Source organism: Brachycentrus maculatus, unplaced genomic scaffold (genome assembly GCF_059751285.1).
Source record: "Brachycentrus maculatus isolate JH-2025_06_01 unplaced genomic scaffold, ASM5975128v1 h1tg000131l, whole genome shotgun sequence".
Classification (NCBI taxonomy): Eukaryota; Metazoa; Arthropoda; class Insecta; order Trichoptera; family Brachycentridae; genus Brachycentrus; species Brachycentrus maculatus.
In genome coordinates this window covers 739,410-758,431 of record NW_028280884.1, presented here as the reverse complement: position 1 = coordinate 758,431, position 19,022 = coordinate 739,410, and the positions used below count along the sequence as shown (strand labels likewise).

The window sequence follows — 19,022 nt, the reverse complement described above, 5'->3', positions numbered from 1 at the left end:
TAATACTACTCAGTAAGTCACATTGGCCTTGCACAAAGAGGAAATTAGAAGTAACGAATATCAGTTGGTTGATTGAATAAGAGCGAGCGGTGTCGGGGGGTACTCACATAGGTCAGGAGCGAGACTGAGTCCCTCCCGGCACTGCGCCAAGCACTTGAGCTGCTGGTGGCCTTCCACCGCGTTGAGGAGTACATTCAGACCAGCCAACGAGCCCTTCATGTAGTGCTTCATCTTGCCTTCGGATCCTGTGGACGACAACATTTACATAATATAAAAATTTGATTAACCCTTTGACTATCAAAATCCGATATATCGCTCACTCCTTTCAACGTCATAAATCAAAAATCGTAAATTTTCAGGAGTGCATGTTTTCGGAATGCCATTTTTTGCCAAGAATGGCACATTTTTAACTTAATATTTACCCGCTACAGGGCAGAAAGTGTTGTTTTTGCATTTTGAAGAAAAGGTATTGTTTAATTATTTTTTTAAATGCACTAAATATTTTTCAAATGGAGAAAAAACATTCAGGTTTTACCCTAAAAGATCTGGTGCACAGTAAAAAGATCAATAAGTGGCTTGATATTAATTTTCAATACATTTCATTATATTTGTAAACTTGTAACTTTTCTCCTGAAAAATCAAGTTTTTTGATATATGATGTTGTTGAAAGGAGTGAGCGATATCAGCTTTTGGTACTCTAGCGAGAAATACCGGATCCGTCAGATTTGATGTCATGATTTATAAAAGTATCAAATGTTGGGGATTTCTTCAACGTTGTGCAAAAATATTCAATTCATATTATGTCTATTTTCTGAATGAGTTATATCGCTCACTCCTTTCAAGAACGTCATAAATCAAAATGCTTGATTTTTCAGGAGAACGTTTTTAAAGTTTAAAAATATAATACAATGCATCAAAAATAAATATCAAGCCACTTGTTGAACTTTTTACTGTGCAATAGATCTTTTTAGGTAAAACCTGAAGGTTTTTTTCTGAAAAATATTTTGTATATTTAAAAAAATTATTAAACAATACCTTTTCTTCAAAATGCAAAAACAACACTTTCTGCCTTGTAGTATGTAAATATTAAGCAGAAAATATGCCTCTTTTGCTGGGATACAGTACATTTTCTGGGCATTCCGAAAACATGCACAACTGAAAATAGACGATTTTTGATTTATGACGTTGTTGAAAGGAGTGAGCGATATATCGATATTTGTGTCGGGATTTATGAGTCAGGCTGTGGTTAGGGTAAGTATTGTGGACATTGCATCAGAGTTTCTCGGTTCGAACCCACTCTACCACAATTTGATACCTATTTCTAATAATGAACCACTTAGGCTCACAAAAATAGCATGAAATTGAAGTATTTTGGTAAATAATAAAAAAACTAATATTTCTCTTTTAAAAAAAAAAATTTTGAATTGAATGATCATTCATATCTAACAATTAGTATAACAAAAATTTAAGTTACAAAACTACTTAAAGATAAAACAAAGTAAAATAAACCAACACCTCCGTAGTGTAATGGTCAGGACGTGGGCTACTGTACTGGAGGTCCCGGGTTCGATTCCCAGGGGGGGTCAAAAAAATATAAGTGATTTTTTCACTACAATATTTATTCAATATTACTCATGACTGGTACCTGAAGCGGAGGGCTGGTCACCATTCCTTCATATCAACCATCAAGATTACACTGCGTTTATATGATGCAGTGCCCTATGCACCATTGGCGTGCATAGGGCACCTACTCTAAACTGTTTGAAGATAGCAACCCTGTACGGAAGCCAGAGGGTTACATTTGCGCAGAAGTTATGGCTCACCCTGCCAGCAGGCGCCCACGGCCAGGGTGGTGGTGATGCCCTTGGTGAGGTGTAGTGGCCAGTCGTCGATGACCTCCGGGTTCTTGGGCTCCGAGCGGTGCTGCTTCCCGTCCACAAACAGCTCCACGTTCGGGAAGCGCACGTTCACAGAGTAGTGGTGCCACTCGTTGTCGCATACCTGCGCAGAGAAACCTCGATGTCAATAACTATTTTATTTATCAAATGGGCAGGTCATGTGGCGCGCATGTCTGAAGATAGACTGGAGGCCTAGAACAGGATGCAGAAGCATGGGTAGGTCCCAGACAAGTGGCCTATTATGTAAACCATGGGTAGAATTGGTGAATTTTACATGTGCGTAAAGTGATCACTTAACCAAGCGTGAGACAGTTGTAAGCCCTAATAATGCCCAGACTTTCATATTTTTTTTCATCTATTATGTTGATGTCAACTTTTTTTAACCAACCTACTATTTATTTTTCGTTTGGGTTACTATCCAAAAAGTAGGTGAAATATCGTCGGGTTTTTTTTCATAAGATTTATCAATAATAATACTTATTTACAACACACCAGACAATTTTTTAAACAATATATTTATTTTATGTATTAATTTTTAAATCAAACACAGATTTTTTGAGTCTACTAAGTTGTATTTTACTAACAAAAACACATAAAAAATTTATATTGTGACAATTGTTTCGCCTAGTTATGGCATTTTCAAATGAATGTCATAACTAAGCGAAACAATTGTCACAATATAAATTTTGTTATGTGTTTTTGTTAATAAAATACAACTTAGTAGACTCAAAAAATCTGTGTTTGATGTAAAAATTAATACATAAATTAAAATGGAGTTCTACAAATAAAACGCCAAATCAGTAAATATATTTATTTATGACCCTCTACAAATCATAGGTTCTCAACATAAGATGTGAGCGTTTTTTTTTGTAATGATATTCTATTGAATATTTTATATGGAATGTAATAAATCAATCAACGTAATTTCGACATATTTTGCAAAAAAATTGGAAAAACGGGTAGCCAGTGATATTAACCGGATCCACGCGGCTCGCATAAGCGTATGTGTTTTAACAAGACATGCCCCATACGCGGCTGACATAAGCGTTTGTGTTTTCACATTGCTCCAAGTTTCGAACCTCAGTTCAACTTGGAGGGATTTTTTCATGGTGTGGAACTTTGGATAAAATAATACGTCAATCCTCGGCCTTATGACATCTGTTGAAATATCTGACTAATAATTTGTAACATCACAAGGATAAATAAAACAACAGATCCCTGATTTTTCTTGCGGTCGGTAATTAGTCCGCGCCATAATCATGCCCTATATCTGTCTCACTCTCGACGCTACGCATCGCCAGTGGGTAAGAGTGACACACGATGCGTGCTTTGATTTATTTATGTTACGATTTAATTTGTTTATATTACGATATATTTCAAGAATAATGTGACACACGTGTATTATAGAGTACCAAAAAGGCACAATGAATCCCATTGAACGTTTTTGTTTAGGAAAATAAATCGTTTCATAACTAAATACATGATAAAAGTAATCATTTAAAAAACGGCGAAATACAGCCGCGCACGAGCGTCTCTTAGGAACAAAGTTAACGCGTTTAAAAGGTTAAACTGAAATGCAAAACGCGCCATATGACGTATTGGTATGCGTAGGGCGAGTGGGAACAATTTGATGTATCACCTTTGGTTGCGGGTATACTTTTTTGTACCTGAACGTACGGGCTTGTTGCATTCGGGCAATAATATAGTGGACGTATTACGTACGTTATATGGGTAGGAAGGTTGAAATAACTCCTAATTCAAATAAAGCTTAGCGTGCGTCGAAGAGGTACGAGGCAAAAATCTGTATTCCCAGTATTTGTATATAATGCAAACTATGCCATGTTTTCTCCCATTCCGCGGCTTAACATGTTAGCCAATGCTTTTAATAGTACATATAGATTTATTTAATGTATAGTTATGCACCTTGAAGTCTGTACTTTCTCAGCATTTCTTCTCCATATTATAATGGATAAATTTAAACCTTGTGTTTCACTCTCTCTCGCTGCTCGCTGATAGTGTGTGAAGGAGACGTGTATTTACCAGTGCTTACTATTTGTTATTTTGTTATTACTTTATGTTTAAGACTTTTTGTTTTTGTTTCTCTATTAGTGTTTTCATTAGTATATTTTTTGTATTAGATATTGTATATATCGCTCACTCCTTTCAAGAATGTCATAAATCAAAAATCGTCAATTTTCAGTTGTGCATGTTTTCGGAAAGCCCAGAAAATATACTATATCCCAGCAAAAGAGGCATATTTTTAACTTAATATTTACCCGCTACAGGGCAGAAAGTGTTGTTTTTGCATTTTGAAGAAAATGTATTGTTTAATTAGTTTTTTTAAATATACTCAATATTTTTCAAATGGAGAAAAAACATTCAGGTTTTACCTAAAAGGATCTGTGACACAGTAAAAAGTTCAATAAGTGACTTGATATTTATTTTTAATAAATTGCATTATATTTCTAAACTTTAAAAATGTTCTCCTGCAAAATCAAGTTTTTTGATTTATGACGTTCTTGAAAGGAGTGAGCGATATGTATTATGTTAAAGGCTTTAGCCGTTCAATAAATAAATAATTGTAGATAATCAAGATTTGTGAACAAATATTTGGACACACTCAAAATGTTATCAACATATATTTATTTCTTGATTCTGTCGGTAATGACGGAGAGCATCTCTACCTGGGGAATCTTCCATCTCCACTCGGCGGGCCGGAAGATATTGACGTCTCCTTCGGTGAAGTCCCGACGCAGCAGCAGAATGAGGCGGCAGTTCCTCACAAACAGGGCGTAGTGGTGGCGGTTCATCTCTGCAAGACAAACGGCTTTAGAGCAATCTTCTACAATAATGCAGTGAAATTTTATCTAATTTTACTTACTTACTTACTTACTTATAACCCTTATCCGCACCCAATGGTGCATAGGGCACTGCATCAAGTTGACGCAGTGTTTTCTTGATCATTACTTACATGAAGGCAAGGTGATCACTCTTGCGCTTCAGGAACCAGTCCAGGGTAATATTAAATAAATATTACAGTGTAAAATCACTAATATTTATTTTCAAACCCCCCTGGGAATCGAACCCGGAACCTCCAGCATGGTAGCTAAACACGCTGACCATTACAACACGGAGGCGGGCGCTTTCTAATTTTACTAAGATAAAATTTATGATAATATATTTAAAAACAATACAGTGTAAGAAATAACTGCCAAAAATTTTTTGTCTTCCAGAGAATACAGGACTTCCCCATACTAATGTGCAGTAGAAGGAGTTGTCAACTAACGGTACCAGACTCAACCCTGTATTATTCAAATTTACAAACAAAAATCCATTTCTAAATCCTGTCTTGAGCAGCTCTAAACAGCGCCTCGATGGTCCTGATCCCCATCCAATTTCGTATATTCCGGAGCCAAGAATCTGTCTTCTGTCCACACCTCGTCGACCCTCTATTTTGCCTTTTATAATTACGTGCAATAGCCCTTTTTTTATTTTTTATTTATTCAATAAAGTTACATTTTTAATGACAATATAATTCATTTTCTAAACATTTATACATATGGCAAACTTAGTTTTCGATTCGCTGTGCCTCTCCAAAAAAGAGACTGAGCTCTTATAGCTCATACTTCTCTTCTCTTAGCATGTGCCCCAGAAACGACACCTTTCGTTATTATAATACACAACATAAATTCATAAAATTTTTAAAAATTGTCGAAAAACATAAATATATCATGGTTGCTCATAAAAAATTATAATGGTTTCCAACCCCTGCCTTGTTGTGTATATAGCATTTCTGTCATGAAACCCAGCCACTGGTCAAATAAAATATATGTGGAAAAAACTATATAGTTATATTATTATGATTATGATTTTTTTTTATTTATTTCATTTAGTTACATTTTTAAGTACAACATAATACAATTTCTAAACATTTATACATTTGGCAAACTTATAGACTGAGCTCTTGTGCTTGGAGAGGGACTTACACTCAAGGTTTAATGTTTTATATAATTAATGTCTTTTTTTAATATTTTTTTTTCAAGATTTATATGTAATGGGCATTATTTTTTTCTCAAGAATTTTTACATCTTCTATTTTTTAAATTTCTTTAGGGAGTTTATTGAAATATTTAATTCCCAAATATTTGAAGTTTTCATGAATTTTTATTGAATGTTTTATGTTGTTAAAAATCAAATGAACTCACTATGATCATCGGCCAGACAGATGATGTGTTCCTTGCGGTGCTTGTCCATATCGGGATGGTCGGCGTGCTTCATCCATGTGGAAATGGAGAAGGTTCCGGCCAGGGTGTGGTTTAGCACTGTCTCCGGGATAACTGCAGCCGTGGTCACGCCATCAAACGAGAAGATCTGATCAGACTCGTGGCCTGGATGAAGAAGAAAGTTGATCAAAAAAACATGGTTAAGTTTGAGGCCATTTTGGGTATTTTTTTGGTATTTTTTATACAGCTAGATTGCAGGAATTGATGGATGGTGATATTACCTTCATCGGTCTTCAAGGTCTTGGTCCATTCGGCTCCGACTCCTGGGCTGGGCAGCAGATCAACCGACTGAGAGCTGGCACCTGAAGGAAAAAACCATCTTTAAAGACTATCCAAGTCGTCCACCAGAATTTGCAGTTTTGGCTATTTCAATTTTTTTTTTTAATATAGGGTCCGCCATCTAAAGTTTTTTTTTTCAACTAGTGCTTATTTCGTGAATGGTAACACTTAGCTCATGTCTGATTTGACAGATAATTAGTTTTATCCTTCCGCTGAGCGAATATGGTTGTGTATACGCTTGAACAACGCTGGGAAATATTGCGACATTACTTTGAAAATCATGGTAATGTTGCAGAATGTGTGCGAAAATTGCGTACGGTTTTTGGAAGAAGAGAAGCACCGTCAGCTCCGTATGTTCGTTATCTTGTGAAAAAAGTGAAAGAAACTGGCATCCTCATCGATAAACCAAAGCGTGAAAAGCCAAAAACAGTGCGTACACCCGAGAATATCGATGTTGTGGCAGAAAGTGTGCGTGAAGCGCCATCAACATCAATTCACCGTCGTTCTCAACAATTGAACATTTCGGAGACATCATTGAGACGAATTTTGCATAAAGACCTTGGTATGACGCCATACAAAGTCCAATTGGTTCAGGAGTTGAAGCCAACTGACCATCCAATGCGTTTTCGCTTCGCTGAGTGGGCCTGCGATCGACTTACAGAAGATGCCGATTTTGCCAAAAAAATCACCTTTTCGGATGAAGCTCATTTTGATCTTGGCGGGTATGTAAACAAGCAAAATTGTCGTATTTGGGGCACAGAAAACCCGCACGCATACATTGAAAAGCCGGTACACCCAAAACGAGTCACTGTTTGGTGCGGATTTTGGTCCAGAGGCATAATTGGGCCATTTTTCTTTGAAAATGAGCAAGGAGTGGCCGTTACAGTCAATGGCGATCGTTATCGGGCCATGTTGAACGGATTTTTGTTCACAAAAATTGAAGAGGAGGATATTGGCAACATTTGGTTTCAACAGGACGGCGCTACGTGCCACACAGCCGAAGCTACACTCGATGTTTTTTATAGCATTTTCAAAAAAAAAAAGTTATTTGGCGGACCCTTTATTTTATTATTATTTATTTAATATAGTTACAAAAATAATACAAATTAATTAATTTAAAGACTTTCTTCTTTAAATGTGTATGCTGACTGATAATAATAAATTGTTGGACTAAGATAAACATATCGCTCACTCCTTTCAACAACGTCATATATCAAAAAACTTGATTGAGATTGTTTTTAAATTTAAAAAATGTAATGAAATGTATTAAAAATAAATACCAAGCCACTTATTGAACTTTTTACTGTGCAACAGATCTTTTTAGATAAAACCTGAATTTTTTTTCTCCATTTGAAAAATATTTAGATGAATAACACTTTCTGCCCTGTAGCGGGTAAATATAAAGTTAAAATATGCCGCTTTTGCTGGGATATAGTACATTTTCTGGGCATTACAAAAACATGCACAACTGAAAATTGACAATTTTTTATTGTATGACGTTGTTGAAAGAAGTGAGCGATATCTTATACTAGTTACGCTGTGCCTACCCAACAAAAGAGACTTAGCTCTTGTGCTTGGAGAGGGCCATACACTAATTTTTTATAGTTTATCGTAACACATTGTTAGTAAGAAACGCTTATAAGCGTCTTTTACATACGTTGGTAGAGAGCGGGAGACGCTTATAGGCATTCTGTTTCCTTATTTTTGGTATACGTCCCTAATTTGTATACAAATTAGGGACGGGGTCATTGAAAAAACCGCCCGATAATAGTGGGTTTATAATATGTTTAACCCTTTGGTAACCAGGACTCTTTCAGGAGGGGTTACTACGAGATTAAAACCATAATTTAAACATAAATAATTCAAAACTAAAATGTGTTTGATAATTTATAAACGGATAATTTATAATCGGTAGCCTGGAGGGAAAGAGAGGGAGAGGAAGATCCCCCACACGATGGACCGATCAAATTAAGGCAGCAGCAGGCACCTCAGTCGTTGGAGCGCTACGTGCAGCGCAGTCAAGGGATAACTGGAGAAGAGTCATTGCTTCTGCAAGGGTCACAACCCTCAGCAATGAGGATTAAGACGGAGAAGAAGAATTTATAAACACTGTGCCATAGTTTTATCTTTGGCGTGACGAAAATATCTCTAGGATTTTATTTAATACACAACTAAATGTATGCAACATTATAAAAAAATCACTAACTAAATGACGGACAAGTAAATGCTGCTAACTTAATGTGATTAGTTTATGACCTTAATTAGTATACTAATTAGGGTTGGGGTTGATGAAAAAATCGCCTGACAACAATATCTTAGTCATACAGGAGAAAGTGACCAAGTGCATTTTTTACAAAACCGTGATCATTGACTATTTGATATCTTACTAGCTTAATATTGCCCTGAAAAAAATCCCAAAGGATTTTAAACTTGGAAGTATGTATAACATATTGACTTGTTAAAAATTACTAACTGCATCGATGTTTATTTTCTTGTTCAGGAGGGCCATTTAAGCAAAAGTGACTTAAATGGCCCTCCTGAACATTTTACGTTTTGTTAGTGGTCACTTTCTCCTGTATGACTACGATATGTTAATTAATGATAGCATAGTTGTTTTTGCATACTTGTCTTTTTTTCAATGTACAAAAAAAGGCATTCAGTTCACTTTTACGAATTTTAATTTGTATTTTTTATATCTGTAGAGGCTTTTATGTATGTACAGTGAAACCTTTATCTATCGTTTTTAAAGGGACCTATGGAAATAAACTATGAATGCGGGAAAACAATAAATGCGGGAAAACAATGAATGCGAGATTAAGAGGTCGATACACAAGGACATACGATCGAGTAATGATACCGTCCTCCCAATCTGCATTACCATTGGTAGGTTAACCCTTTGCACTCGAGACTTTTTTTTGTATGACATACCAGTACTCGAGTGTACTTTTTTGCAAATTTGCACAAAAATAGTAGATTTTAGAAAAAAATACAAAAAAAAACGGAAATGGGTATCATGAAAATTGACAATAAAACCAATTGATATGGTTTATTTAAGAAAAATAAAGACAATTTGTTACTATTTTAAATTTTTATAGTTAAAAATATCAAATTTGGAGCGTAATTCATATGATGAATGTGATAAAATGATGATAGAGAAACGATCAATGCGATCTATTTTTGTATGAAATTAATCCGGGATAGAAGAAATAAACGACACATCCGGGAAAACGATTATTCGAGGAATGATAGATACAGGTTTCACTGTATATGTTATCAATTGATGGACTCATCACTCACCGCATATCCTCCTCTGGCTGTGCACCGAGTAGGTGTCCCGGTCGCAGCCCTTGCCGATGTGGGAGCTGCGCAGGGACACGGCGGCCCGCAGGCGCTGCGGGGCCGAGTCCACGCCGCACTTGTTGGCCACGCACGCCTCCAGGGACGCCGTCGGGAACAGGGCCAGAGCTCCGCCGCCGGGCGGGTAGTCCACGCGCTCCGCCACTCCTTGGGAAGGAAACATCCACAGTAATGAGAAATTACATAAATAAAAAAGGATAATTTTACATTCAAAACATCACATAGAGTTCCTTAAAATTACATTATTCTTCTAACCTGTTAACCGGGCGGGACGCATAAATACGTCAAACGTAAACAATATCGGGTACGGGTAGGACATATGAATACGTCCTTGAAATATATGTTGCTCCCTGGAACAGGCAGGACGTATATTTTTCGAACAACAAAGGTATTAGTCATCCATACATGTCTCCACATGAATTTAAGACACGGAGTGAATCAGTATTCGCGCCCGTTACAAGTTGCGTAATTGGACAGCGGACCGCCCAGTTAACAGGTTAACAATTTGTTATCACTTATTCTATCAGTCTATCTCCGTAGTGTAATGGTTAGCGTGTTTAGCAGCAGTGCTGGAGATCCCGGGTTCGATTCCCAGAGGGGGTAGAAAATAAATATAAGTGAATTTCCACTTTAATATTTATTTAATATTATCCTGGACTGGTCCCTGACGCGCAGGAGTGATCACCTTGCCTTCATGGAAGTAACAATCAAGATAACACTGTGTCAATATGATGCAGTGCCTTATGCACCATTGGGTGCCGATAAGGGTTAGTAGATTCTATTAGACACTGGATTATGTATCAATATTATACACCCTACGGATGATATATCAATATTATAGGTGACTGAACTTGATGCATTTTTTATTTAAGTTTTGCTTAGTAAATACCACAATTTTTTTAAATCTATTGCGTCTCGTGTTTCTATGTATTCCGCATCATTTTAAAACACATTATTCACTTTCAAAATGATGCGGAATGCATGGAAACAAGTGTCGCAATATATTTTTAAAAAATAGTGGTATTTGCTAAATAAAACTTAAATGAAAAGTGGACAAATTTTAGCACAAGTGACTTAATTAGAATTAATTGATGAAGTCTCATCTTGAGATGAAACATCTACCGGGTTTTTTTTTTTGAAAGAAGATGGATGTCTGAGCACCCCAGGGCTTACGACCTGGCATTTGGCTGGCTTAAATTATCACTTTCACCACTCTGCCAATTTTTATTAAACATCCATATTGCATTAATTTTTGGAACATGTAAATATGCAATGATTGGGTATGCGGGTAGTAATTCAATAGAAATTCTTTCATATAACAAAAAAAAATGAGAGATATTTCACCTGTATTTTATTTTTTTAACAAAACGTCTTTGAAACAATCGTAATGGTTTTTTTTTATTATTTTATTTGTTTGAGAATTATACAGTTTTTATAATACAATGGTAAAAGCCTATTAAATAATTCCACATTTATATGTATTATGAATAATAAATAAAAGAGGGGACAATCGAGGGAATCAACGCCAGAGGACGCCCTACGCGACTTATACCAAGATATGGGCCGCTCGACGTATGAGGAGCTGAAGAGGACTTCCGAAAATAGGCGAGAATGGCGAAAGAGATGTCATCTGTTGCTACAGACCAATCCGCAGGATTGAGACCAGAGAGAGATTGTGAATGACTTTTCTCGCAGTTCCCATGCAAAGACACCAAGGCCCATCGCACGGCATGTGTACACATGCCACGGAATTTTCACCATTACATCTTGGCTGTTGCATGATTTTTGGTTGAAAATCGCTCCACCACAAGTTTTGAAGACTTTACTAGTGACGATGATAAAATGAAATGGACATACCTTTCCAGCCGGCGTTGCACTGCCGGTTGACCTTGATGGTGACCATGACGGGCACGGACTGGCGCATGCCGCAGTCGTATGCCACAACTGACAGGATGTGGTTGTGAGAACGCTCATAGTCCAGGGGCTCCGTGTTGCGAATCACTCCTGTAGCAAAATGCAGTTGCAATCATCAGGTGAGTTTCATGTCATATTTCACATATTAAAAAAATATATTAAATTGCGTATGTTTGATAAAAACAGCGTTTAGTGTTAATACTGTTAAAGCATTTTTCCCATAGTATGGGTAAATTTGATCGGCACTTAAACGGAAAAAAAAAGATTACCTAAGACAAGAGGTTTGCAGACATACCCTCGTTATCGATGAGGAAGGGCTGGTCAGCGGTGAGGATCTCGTACTTGCACACGTCCCCGTACTTGGGCGTGCAGTCCCGGTCGGTGGCCTCCACGCGCACAATCTCCGGGTACAGCCGACCCTCCTCCACCTCCCGGACGTACGACGACTCCTCGAACACGGGCGGGTACTCGTTGATGTCCACGACAGTGATGTGCACCACGGCGCTGGACAAACACACTCATCGTCAGCCAACGACCCATCACACTGGATCAGTGGTCGGCGAACTTACTGGCCAAAAAGCCAAATATGCACATTACAATGATTAAACATATTCTTGAGAGCTAAATCTGTATGCAATTCTATTCTAACCCTTATCTGCATCTGATGGTGCATAGGTGCACTGCCTCGCATTGACGCAGTGTTGTCTTGATCGTTACTTACAATAAAGTTACTTACGAAAGGTGGTCACTCCTACGCTTCAGGGACCAGTCCAGGGTAAAATTAAATAAATACTGGAGTGCAAAATAGCTAGTATTTATTTTCACCCCCCACTGGGAATCGAACCCGGGACCTCGAGCACGGTAGCTAAACACGGTAACCATTACACCGCAGAGGCGGAGAAAAGTATAGTGAAAAAAAGTGCCTTTATTATGATTTTAGAGCTTTATTAAATTATGGGTACACTCAATAAAACTAGATTTTACATTTATTAAGGATTTCCTTCATTGATAAAAATTTTTTTTGAAAGTAGGGTATCCATAGGAGCGCCACTTATTGCGAATAATACCGTTGCATGCAAAAGGATTTTTTTATTTTTTTAAATAATGAAGAAAATCAACTTACGTATTGGAGTAGCTGCCATCGCAGCCGACAGCAGCTATGTCAAACTTGTAGTTGCGTCTTTTCTCACAGTTGAGCGTGTGACGTACACGCAACACTGCCTCGTTTCCATTGGTCACCACAACCTGAACAGAAAACGCACATGATAGGGACCACAGCCTGAACACATATATATCACATATAAATCCCGACACAAATATCGATATATAACTTATTCAGAAAATAGACATAGTATGAATTGAATATTTTTGCACAACCTGGAAGAAATCCCTTACATTTGATACTTTTATAAATACAAGTTTTATCTGTCTGAGGATGGTGCTCCGCTCAGTCGGCCTCTCTCCACCCGGAGCGATCCCGTTAGACAATGAAGCTTGGAGTGACATACCTCAAAGGGCGCCTCCCCGTGGTGCTTGTTGTTGAGGATGAGGAAGGAGCAGATCTGGCCGAGTGCGCGGATGGGCGGAGTCACCTCCACCACCGTCTCGTTCTCCTTGATCAGTCCGTGGTAGCCGTTCTCCAGGTCCACCAGGTCCAGGTAAGGGATGGCTGCGGGACAAAACAACGTTGTCAGACAAATACTTGACAAATTATTATTCTAATATTTATGGTACGTAGAGCATTGGTAGATAATCACATAAAGAGGTAGGTAAGGAAAACAGTTTTTTTTTTACATTTTTATCCATATTCTCTAACAGATCAAAGTACTAGTTATTTTTTTTAAATAATTGTGGTTGAAAAATTAGTTATTGAAAAAAGGCTCCAATAACAATATTTGAGACAATTCATTTGATAATCTAACCTGCAAAACATGTAATCAAATAAAAACATTTTATTAGTAGATATTTAATATCGTCGTAACAATCGGCGGGTATGTATGAGGAGATGCATGAACGTGGAAGAGGCAAAGAATGTTTGCAAGGAAAGAGTGGTGTGGCGCTCTATTCTCTCTGCCTACCCCTGCGGAGAAGCGGCGTGATGGTTAGTTAGTTAGTTAGTTAGTTATTTAATATCGTTAAACCTTTCCGGGGGTACAAAAGTTGATGTCCGACTTTCTCTGGGGAGTGGGTTCTTTTAACATGAAAAATTATTTTTCTTCATATCGATGTATTATGAAGATAGAAATTATATTAAAATAATTTAATTAAAAAAAAAACACCTATTACAAATATTTTTCAATTATGACAAAATTACACACAAATATCCACAGATGTCATTGCTATACAAGTTACATCATACCAACTGACAGACGGACTTCGAAGTTCATTAATGTTGATACTCCTTTAAGGAAAATTCGCACTGACGTTCATTTATGTCAACACTCCCGGACAGGTTAACGCTATCATTGCTCTATTTAAGTGACAGAATGAAACATGCGTGACCACTTAAATCAGCCGATAACAGGTCATGAGCCCCATGAGTGTTCATATTCCCTCCTGTTAAAATATCAATTAAAAAAATAATAATTTAAGTTTTACTTAGTAAATACCACTATTTCTTAAGTCTACTGTGACGCGTGTTTCAATGCATAAAGCATCATTTTCAAACACCGAAAATGATGCAGAAAAAAAAGTGGTATTTACTAAGTAAAACTTAAATTAAAAATGGATAGATTTTACCAAAAAGTGACTGCCGAATCAATTAATGAAATCAATTTGAAAAATGGGCGTGTTTAAACTGAATTGAATTAGCTTCGTTTGTGTCCCAAGAACTGCATTGAGATGGTCACCCCACCAAAGCATTACCATAAGGATAATTTAAATAATGTAAACGAATGTTTCCACACTAGATATAATAATAATAATAAAACCCTTATCCGCACCCCAATGGTGCATAGGGCACTGCGTCATATAAACGTGGTGTTATCTTGATCGTTTACACATGAAGGAAAGATGATCAGCCCTCCGCTTCAGGTACCAGTCCAAGGTAATATTGAATAAATATACAGTGAAAAATTCACCTACATTGACCTCCTTATATCGCCTATATTTTACCTTATATTTTCACCTACATAATCACCTATATTTTACCCCCCTTGGGAATCGAACCCGGGACCTCCAGAACGGTAGCCGAGCGTGCTGACCATTACACTAAGGAGGCGGCACTAGATACAGAAAAGAAAAAATATGCAAACCATGAAAGTAAATAAATAACATTAGTATTTAACAAGCACTCGTAATATTCCACTTAAAAACAACTTTTGCAAATAAATTCCAAAGTTGATATATTTGTTTATTTATTGTCGCTTATTAAGATCCGCTGGGAAAACATTTTAAGAGACGATTACGGCCTTTAAAAGTTTGAATCGCAAAACATCCCCCGAAAGAGGGACAAAGGAAATTTAATTATGTGGACCATTAAAATAATTCTCTCAATCACGAATTTAGCATCTGTCTCTTCAGAGCACCAATTGTGGAGGGGGGGGGGTGAGGGAGTTTACAAAGAAATATGGGGGATGCATACAGGGTGTCTAGAAAAGACTGTTACTTTTTTAACAATTTTGTATCTTATATTTTACCTCTGATGCTGGTAATGTTTTTTCTGGGTAATTATGCCCCGCATAATTAGCAGTTAATTGCCAACGTTTTAACGGAACTTTTCCACAATGAGGGGTGATGTTGATTAATGTGCAAGAAGTATGACAAATGGCAAATGGAATAAATAAGAAAAGAAAAAAATCCTCTAAGACTTTATTTTTTTTCAATTTATTTAATTTATGTGTCAAATATATATCGCTCACTCCTTTCAACTACTACTACTACCATCACGCCGTTTCCACGCAGGGGTAGGCAGAGAGGATGGAACGCCACACTCTTCTGTCCTGACATACACTCCTCGCCTCCTTCACATCCATACATCTAGTCATACATGCCCTCTGATTACGCAGACTTTTGACACCGCCAGATTTTAGGTTCTGATTGATCTGATCGTGCCAAGTCTTTTTCGGTCGTCCACGTTCTGTTTTCCCTCTCACATTCGCCACATATATTTTCTTAGTCATTCTCTCGCTATCCATTCGCTCCACATGTCCATACCACCGCAAAGAGCTCTCCTTTCAAGAACGTCATAAATCAAAATTTGTCAATTTTCAGTTGTGCATGTTTTCGGAATGCCCAGAAAATGTACTATATCCCAGCAAAAGAGGCAAATTTTTAACTTTATATTTACCCGCTACAGGGCAAAAAATATTGTTTCTGTATTTTTAAGAAAATGTATTGTTTAATTATTTTTTTAAATAAACTAAATATTTTTCAAATGGAGAAAAAACCTTCAGGTTTTACCTAAAAAATCTGTTGCACAGTAAAACGTTCAATAAGTGGCTTGATATTTATTTTTAAGACATTGTGTTATATTTTCGTACTTTAAAAACGCTCTCCTGAAAAATCAAGTTTTTTGATTTGTGACGTTCTTGAAAGGAGTGAGCGATATGTACAAATAAACATTCATAAATAAATTCATAAACACAATAAACATATTATTTTTTTGGCAGAGACCCAACAAGTCACCTTATGTGTCTTGTCGGTGGAGTTCTTTTTACATTATTAATAAAAAAAAATAAAAATCTTTTTTAACATGATATACACACGAAAAAAGAAAAAAAAAAATAAAAAGTGTATTACAATTTTTACTATATTAACTCTTGTTAATTAATCATTCCTTTATTTTGCCTTTGGTCCGTATTTTAGTTTGCCTTAACACCCGGACCAATTGAAAATGGATATTTCTTGAATTCATTTTGCAGTTGGTGGGAATCGAACCCGCAACGCCAGTTTCGCAGTCGAGCGTCTACCCGACTACGCCACGGACCTGTCAAGCTAGTCTACAGTTGACCTGATGAGAAAATGATCACTCCGAAACTGGTAGTCTAAAGTGGAAGGGCATTTTTTCAAGTGGTACTACACAAAATGAAAACGACGAATGATAAGGAAAAAAACTAATTAACCATCACGCCGCTTACCCTCAGGGGTAGGCAGGGAGAATCGAACGCCACACCACTCTGTCTTTGCAAACATTCTTCGCCTCTTCCACATTCATGCATCTGCTCATACATTCTTCTTCTTCTTCAAACCCTCATCCGCACCCGATGGTGCATAGGGCACTGCATCACATAAACGCAGTGTTATCTTGATCGTTAACACATGAAAGAAAGGTGATCAGCCCTCCGCTTCAAGTACCAGTCCAGGGTAATAACATTAAATAAATATTAGAGTAAAAAATCTCACTCTATTACTATACACAAATAAAATTTTAAAAATTTTCTCCTCATACATACCCAACGATTATTACGACTCCTGACCCGAATGATAAGGAGAATGTCAAAACTATTTATTATTTGTATTAATATTGTTATGCTATGTTTATTATTTTTATTGTGTCATGTACTTACGTTGAACTATATTGCTGTACTATTTTATATTCCTTTCCTTCATGTGTTAACGATCAAGATAACACTGTGTTTATATGATGCAGTGCCCTTTGCACCATTGGGGTGCAGATAACGGTTTGAATGAATGAAGAAATTTATATTCTATATGTAAAGGCCTTACAGGCGTATGCACCAATAAATAAAATAAAATAAATAAATAAAAAGTAGTGAATTATCTGATTAACAAAAAGACTAAATAATGAGAATTGCGCACTCTTTTCAAGGCACCCTGTAAGTTAATAGGAGGAGGAGGAGGGGGGGGTGGACGCATGTAAATAATAAGGTGGATGGCCATTATGAGAACACAATATGTCCCTCGGTAGAAAGAGAATGGATATAAAAAGATAATCTGATTCTCCGCCACAGAAATGACAAAAGTGGTCTGCTTTCGAGAGCTTTTATTATTCAGAAAACAAAAAAAATAAAACATTATTTTTTGACATCCCAACATAGACGTAGAAAAGTCTGTGCAGTTACGGGGCTTACGACCGTCATAGGCTGGTTTAAGTGATCACTTTAACACGTGTAACATTCACCAGTTCTACCCTTCACTTAACCAGCCTATGGCGGGTTGTAAGAACTGTGAGACTTAGACTTCGAGATGTCAAAAAGTAATGTCTCAGTTTCTTTCATGACTCTAGATAAAGAACTAGGGATTAATCGCCAAAAGTTTAGATTTTTTTCTTAAAGATAGTAGGTCTTATAAAATCATTTTAAAACCAGAATAAAAGCCGCTTTAAAAGTAAATAAAATGCGTAATGGGCACTTAAAGTGTGATTCATTAAAATGGCTACAATTTAATTTTTTCTGTAAAAACATCCCATAACACTTGAAGGGCACTCAACATGTAACGTCGCAGAATGTTTATGTGTTTTTTTTATGTTCTTTTGAAAGGTTTCACTAGACAATTTCACCGAGGGGGGGATATTTTAATTCAATAGCCAACAACCCACGCGCGTTTAACCCTTTCAGAGTGAATTAATTCCACCCCCATTGTCCCTGTTACAAGAGCACATTAGGGAATGCTTGAAGAAAGCCCCATATTTCGATACGAATTTAACACGCTACATTTAGTTTTCGGGATAACTTGAGAAAGACTTTGTAAGATTGAAAGTATAGGGGTATCGATTGAAGATGTATACATCAAATTTATGGAAAAAATTGTATTTTTTTTCGTTGTATTTAACAATGTGATAGTAACAAGTGTAAGTAATTTACAAGTATAATATAAACTATTATAATATCACAAAAAAGATCCCACAAATACATTTTTTTTTTATGAAAGAGAAAAGAAGTTTTTAAAATTATAATAATAATATAATAAAACCCTTATCCGCACCCCAATGGTGCATAGGGCACTGCGTCATATAAACGCAGTGTTATCTTGATCGTTTACACATGAAGGAAAGGAGATCAGCCCTCCGCTTCAGGTACCAGTCCAGGGTAATATGTAATAAATATTAGAGAGAAAAAAATCACTTATATTTATTTTACCCCCCTTGGGAATCGAACCCGGGACCTCCAGAACGGTAGCCGAGCGTGCTGACCGTTACACTACGGAGGCGGACAATTAAAATTAATTAATTTAATAAATTAATAAATTAAAATTAATTAATTTTTCAATTAAATTAAATTTTAAATTAAAGAGAAGTTTTTTATTATTTTCACAAATATTTTTCAATTTCATGCTATTTCTGTGAGCCTAACCGGCTCATTATTAGAAAAAGGTATCAAATTACGGTGGAG

The 19,022-nt window shown here is 36.6% G+C and overlaps 1 protein-coding gene across 2 annotated transcripts in view; it reads right to left on the bottom strand.

The window, feature by feature from the left end:
• Cals (calsyntenin 1) overlaps window positions 1–19,022 on the bottom strand; it is a 51,341-nt gene that overhangs the window by 15,610 nt on the left and 16,709 nt on the right. For both annotated transcript variants that reach the window (XM_088260272.1, XM_088260273.1), the window contains exons 2-11: window positions 13,239–13,399; window positions 12,854–12,975; window positions 12,026–12,234; window positions 11,674–11,820; window positions 9,757–9,963; window positions 6,402–6,482; window positions 6,103–6,285; window positions 4,583–4,710; window positions 1,824–2,001; window positions 108–245 (exon numbers count right to left, since the gene is read on the bottom strand). In XM_088260272.1, the coding sequence (XP_088116398.1) occupies window positions 108–245; window positions 1,824–2,001; window positions 4,583–4,710; window positions 6,103–6,285; window positions 6,402–6,482; window positions 9,757–9,963; window positions 11,674–11,820; window positions 12,026–12,234; window positions 12,854–12,975; window positions 13,239–13,399 (1,554 nt within the window). The remainder of the gene's footprint in view (window positions 1–107; window positions 246–1,823; window positions 2,002–4,582; window positions 4,711–6,102; window positions 6,286–6,401; window positions 6,483–9,756; window positions 9,964–11,673; window positions 11,821–12,025; window positions 12,235–12,853; window positions 12,976–13,238; window positions 13,400–19,022) is intronic.